The 6,000-nt window shown below is 50.7% G+C and overlaps 2 protein-coding genes across 2 annotated transcripts; one reads left to right on the forward strand and one right to left on the reverse strand.

The window, feature by feature from the left end:
• Positions 1-1,151: 1,151 nt before the first annotated feature.
• CGCA056_v007807 (putative GPI-anchored cupredoxin) lies at positions 1,152-1,835 on the forward strand (the record flags this gene model as incomplete). Its single annotated transcript, XM_037323055.1, has 2 exons — positions 1,152-1,567; positions 1,640-1,835. 2 exons carry the CDS (start codon positions 1,152-1,154, stop codon positions 1,833-1,835), a joined length of 612 nt encoding a protein of 203 aa, XP_037178621.1.
• Positions 1,836-3,181: 1,346 nt separating this feature from the next.
• Positions 3,182-4,819, reverse strand: CGCA056_v007808 (Baeyer-Villiger monooxygenase; the record flags this gene model as incomplete). Its single annotated transcript, XM_037323056.1, has 1 exon — positions 3,182-4,819. One exon carries the CDS (start codon positions 4,817-4,819, stop codon positions 3,182-3,184), a length of 1,638 nt encoding a protein of 545 aa, XP_037178628.1.
• Between the last annotated feature and the right edge of the window lie 1,181 nt (positions 4,820-6,000).

The raw sequence follows: 6,000 nt of genomic DNA on the forward strand, positions 1-6,000 counted from the left end.
TAGAGCAGACTGTCGTTCCATCTGATAGGTGATGCGTCTACACATTGGAATGCAGTTGTAATCACGCATAAGGCGCAGGCCCATAGAGAAAAGGTAGAACTAGGCATGTCTCATCCAAGGCTGCCTTCTCAGCCTGTCAGCTCTCCACAACAAATACTCGGAGATTCTTCCTCCTGTTATAAGCCTATAATTGCGTTACTAAACGCAGCTAAAGCCTGAACTAGATAGGGCAGAAGAGGAAGCCGCAAAGCTACCAGCATAACTTACTAACGACGGGAAAGTTGCTCTCAGAAGAAGGGAAGATAGAGGGCTTTATAGCTGTTTGAGAATAATGAATTTGAGGATGGTCCTTTTGCCAGCTCTGGTTGAACGATCTTAAGATAATCTAAACACTATATAGATCTTTTATCCTCCACTTAACCACAATAATACTGCTGCTAGGTGCAATATTACAGGGTATTATCTCTATACTAAAAGTCAAATTCTCTGAAATAATCGCCTCTAATTACTGTCCATCTAGGCATGCAGCTAAAAGCTCAATTTTCCTATCGTCAGATGATTCTCTATACAGCTATACATTCGTCCCGCTTAATGCTGGCATAAACAACACTAACGCTCAGCAGCATAGTAAGCGACGTGGCTTTGGTATCTCTCACAATACTAACGTGAAACCTGCTTACCTTGAGGCTTGAGGTAGCTGCTGACACTGAATAACGCCGCCGCAGCCTTACAAACACACACACAATCTATGTGGATATATTGCTTTGTCTAGCGTTCGCCCACGCAGCCGAGAACATAATCCATGGTTCAAAAACAGGAGACCCCTGAATCGATATTGTTCTAGGGCCTGGTCAGTGGCTCTTCGCGTTAAGCTGGCAAAGTATAAAACGCAGCATTTCCTTACATTACCTGTGCGACCACCTTCTAGAGCAGTCTTCACGTACTTGCAGCCTTTCGAGAGACGCCCCCGGCACAAATCAAACGACATGAGATCATCCTCGTATTTTTTTGTTTCCCTCTTTGTGCTCTCTGTGGCTGCAGACAACCCTTTCCTCCAAGCCCGCCAGGAATGTGTCGCCGTTCCAACAACGAGCGTGGGTCTCGACCCATCTCCTGAGAACGAGTCACCCGTCGAGCCGGCCGAGCCCACGATGACCACTTCAGAGCCGTACTCAATCACCACCCTCGAATCACGCACGGAGATGAGACCTGATGGTCAGGTCATCACAACAACCCTGACCCTCACCTTACCTGGACCGGGGCCGCCTGTCGGATCGGCCGTCGCTCCCCCGCCAGAGACGGCTGACCCAAACACGCACGTCGTGGATGTCTTCGCGAACAGCGACTCTTCTTTCCGTCCAAGCCAAGTCAACGCGGTCATAGGTGACGTTGTTCGATTCAACTTCGAACAGGGGAATCAGACAATCACACAGTCTTCACTTGACATGCCTTGTACTGCCTCGGGCCAGGCAAGCTCTGCAACGAACGAATTCAGCCCGCTCAATGTCACTGGTGCTCTAAGTGTGGACTTTAGAGTAGAGCAGACATCGCCTCTTTGGTTTTACAGGTTTGTGGATCTGACATGGCTGCTTCCAGCTCTTTCTCCCACAGCTTTCTTGTGTGGCTGACTCGAATCTAGTCGTTCCACGAACGCCGCGCGGCATTGCAGTGCTGAAACGGTCTTTGCTATCAATCCTGGGGACGCTTTTGGAACATTCACCCAGAATGCCGACCTGCAGGGCCATCTCCGCGCTCGGAGACAAGCAGCGACCCGTCGAGGCGACAAGCCGTACTTGGGTCGGTCTAGCGGTAACGGACCTGGCGTCGGGCATTGATTTGTGACACGAACACAATAGGGATACTGAGTGTCGTGGACGCATGGTCATGGGTTTCGTAGTTGATAATGAGAATGCTCTCGCTCTATAGTCAAGATGCTTCACTGCTATCATCATTCCTCGCATTTCCGTTCGTGATAATTCTAGTATTCTACTGCCGTAGCTGTCTGTTCCGTTGTTGCCTTATCAACACCCACCACGGCTAACTTGGCATGGACTTGAGGGGGACGATTGCTATGAAGACCTCAACGATGGCGATAACGCCTTCGCAAACACGCCAAGTTTCGTCGACGTAGGAATGTCATCTGTCTCAACAAAGACATCAAGCCAGCCACGGGCTGTCTCCATAGCCACCGACGTAGCAGACAGAGCTCTATTCCGTTCAACAATAGAATACATCTCCCATCCCGAAACATTTCATAGCGGTCAAATACGCCCTGAAGAATTGAGATCATCAATTCTAAGCATCTAGCTGTCGCAGCATCCGCTATGTTTACTTCATCCAACACATCAATACAGTTCAGCAAGCTCGTCATCAACCTCTGGATACGAGACCCACCACGGCCATACAGGCAGCTGTAAACTCGCTGCATGTGAACTTGGCCGTGGTTGGATCGAAGAAGGGTGGGGTGGCAGACGGTTTCGAGGAACGGCAGTACAGTCGATCTTAGTATATGAGGGTTAATTGCATCGTCTCCAGTGATCCTGCGAATGTGTGCTAATCCGATGTTCTCGTCGGCCAGATCATGCGCGAGTTCTCGTATGTGCCTGTCGTGAGACGTATCCAGGATTCTGAGAGACGACAACCAAAATGTCTCTGAGGGGGAATGAAAAGAATGAGGATACGGCTGTCTTCGGGTAGGACGATCCCTAGATTGGCTTTCCATAGCGACGAGGACGGGAGGGAAGAACGGGGTACTATCGGAGAGGGAAAGAGGCAAGCAGAAGCTAGTACATACTTTGTCAAGCAGACCAGTCAGCTTCCGCCATAATCTTACTGTGCAAGCGTGACTTCGTAGATCCAGTGTGTACTGTGATCGATGGTGGCCATGTGCTATATGTATAGGACCACTGCTATACAGGAAACATACAGATAGTGTGATATAGCCACGCAAGTATCACAACGCAGCTTACTTTATTTCACATTCGCATCACAGTTTGATTACGTTTTACGATGACTCGTCGCAGCTGAAGAACTGCATTGAAGATCAAACAGCATCAGCAAGCTAGCCGCTACTACGAGTTCTATTGGTACTGTTTATCCTCTCATCGGTCGCGCGCGGGATTCTATAGCAGAACCCGCCCTACCCGCCCTTTAGAACGTTCTATCATTCCTCACCTTTTGCTTACACGCCCTCCACTGAGAACCGAGACCAATCCGCCAAGGCCTGTCGACACTCCTGCGTCCACTGCTTGACCCCGCCAAAGTAGATCATTGGCTCCTGCGTCTTGCCGGGTATGTTGGCCCCCGTCCACCACGCACGGCTCTCCCTCATCAGGCTCTTCTCAAACTCGGACTTGACCTGCTCCTTCCACATTCGACAAGCATCAACAGATACCTCGAACGATTTGAGACCTTCTGCGCGAAGCTTCCGAAGGACCGCCGCGATCCAGTCCACCTGCAATTCGATGAACGGCGGCGCATTCGCCTGGCTAGTGGGCGCTTGCGGCCCGTACAAGAAGAACGCATTGGGCAATCCGTCAGCAACCATGCCGAGGTATGTTGAGATGCCCGCACCCCACCTTCTTTGGAGCCGCACGCCGTGTTTATCGTAGATGTTCATGTCAAAGAGGCCACCAGTAAACGAGTCGTAGCCTGTTGCGAAGACGACGATGTCGAGCGGAATCAACTGAGCCGGTAGATGATGGCCGACGAGAATGCCGTCCTGGTGGAACTCGCGGATCGGTCGAGCCTTCAAATCCACGATCTCGACGTTCGGCCGATCGAGCATCTCGTAGTAGTCTTCTTCTAGGTTGACTCTCCGGTACCCAAAATGCTCGGATTGACGTAGAGGGGCGACGATATCCATCTTTTCGTGGTTTGACATGCGTGATCTCACCTTCTGCACCCAGAAGCTGTAAAGACTGCTGTTGGCCGCCTCATCTTTCATGATGTCGACATAGTTGGAAAAGGTCAGCCCCAGTCCGCCCCTGGCCCAAAGTCGCTCATATCGGGCTTGCTGTTCCAGCTCAGTGGCTTCTCCAAACTTGCCATAGCTCTGGTTATAGGGGAGGGCGGACGCAGAGCCGTACTTTGCCTTGAAGAAGATCCCCTCGTACAGATTCTTCATCTGCTCCGTCTCCTCGAAAGTCAGGCTTCGCTGACGCATCGGCACGGCAATGCACGGGCTTCGCACGAACACGCTCAGTCTGCAATCCTGTTTCGCAAGCTCTTGTACAATCTGCAAACCGGTTGCACCTTGGCCGATAATTCCGATCCTCTTGCCTCTCACGTCGAGGCCGTCGGGCCAATGTCTGGGATGGATGACCTGCCCGGCGAACTCATCCAGTCTCGCAAATGCGGGCACGTACGGCTTGGTTAGGCTTCCGGTGCCGAACACGACGAAGCGGCACGTTAGCCTGAGACCCTTCGTCGTCGACAGCGACCATGTTCTAGCTCGCACATCGTAGCGTACTTCCTTCACCCTCGCATTGAAGACTGTATCCTTTCGCAGGTCAAGAATGTCGTCCACATGGGTAAAGTATTTCCTGAGCTCTTTGTGGCTGGGATACCGCTCAGTGAAGTTGAACGACTCCCATACCTTGGCGATATTGAGCTGGTACGATGGGGTGTCCGAATCCACACGAGCCCCTGGATATCTGTTAAAGTGCCACACACCTCCGAAATCGCTTCCTGCTTCGAGGACCTTGGCAGTGAATCCCTGTAGCCGAAGCTTATAGAGGGCGGAACAACCGCTGAAGCCGGCGCCGATAATGCCCACATCTACTACTAAAGCTCTATCGTCCTTGTAAGGGCTCTCCATGTTGGAACTGCTTTCCTGCTTTCAGTTGTTTGTGCGATAATTATTGTTTATATTATAGGACTGTATTGGTCGAGACCGAGTTTATGAACGAAATGTACTTTCTCGCTGGACTTAAGAACATGGACGCTATTCCGGGTGGCCCACAGAGAATTAACGTGGTAGCGATGGATGTATGCTACCGAACAGCATGATGGTGGCAAGGAGGAACTTAGCTCACACTGGCCTATGCTGTGATGGCCCCCGCTTCATAATAAGCATGATGGGTCTTTGAGAGCCTAAGCGAGGCAAGATGTCAGACTCGTAATGGGCATGGTCTGTTCTTGGCACGCGGCTCACAGCTGCGGCCCACTACGGACAACGCTGCAAGGCAACAGAAGGCTTGTCATCTTTGGCTTCAATTCTGCAGTGCATTCAGAATCAATTCATCAATATGGGGCGTCGCAGCCGCTTAGCTTGTGGGCTGAGAAGGACGGGACGCTGTAATCATCTCGTAAGCCAGGCATGTGTCGGCTGACGTCGAGAACAGAAGGAACCCTTCCTACTGACTGAACTGACTCTGCCGTAAATATGGAGCTATGAGGGTAAATAATAGGTGGATATATGTGCATTTTGATGCGAAAAGAGTAGACTTCATTCTTCCACCTATCTGGCTCTTCTCTGTGAGAGGCATCATCGAGCGAGGACTGACCTGGTTACAAGACGTGACATGTCCGCTGTCACTCTTTGTTCCAAAAAGGCTGCCAGCAATAGCATATTGTATTTAATATATAGAGCGCGCTGCCTAAGTACACAAATGTTATTTTTATCACTGCTGAGTGCCGAACGGAAATAGGGCTAGGCTCGTTGAAGTTCCGTAAATAGAACATGGCCGAGTCTCTATTTATAGAATGTTATAGATCGATATACCAGACGCAACATACCAGACCACCATGCTTATATTGGACTGCAGAATTTCACGGCATGTTTCAATTTCAAAGTCCTTCCCAAATTACCTTACGTTCAGCATGAGAAGCCAACAAGACAGCTGCTGGCTTCAGCTCCGCCGCAGGAACAATTTCTATACTGTCAGCTCGACTCCGCTTCTTTCTGACAGGCTCGAGGGCAACCGCGGCTACCCTAGTCTCTTTTGCTGCATCGGTCCCAAATGTAAAGATGCCGCCTTGCGCTGGCTGACCACGTCG

Source organism: Colletotrichum aenigma (assembly GCF_013390185.1).
Source record: "Colletotrichum aenigma strain Cg56 chromosome Unknown KSG_Cg56_contig05, whole genome shotgun sequence".
Classification (NCBI taxonomy): domain Eukaryota; kingdom Fungi; phylum Ascomycota; class Sordariomycetes; order Glomerellales; family Glomerellaceae; genus Colletotrichum; species Colletotrichum aenigma.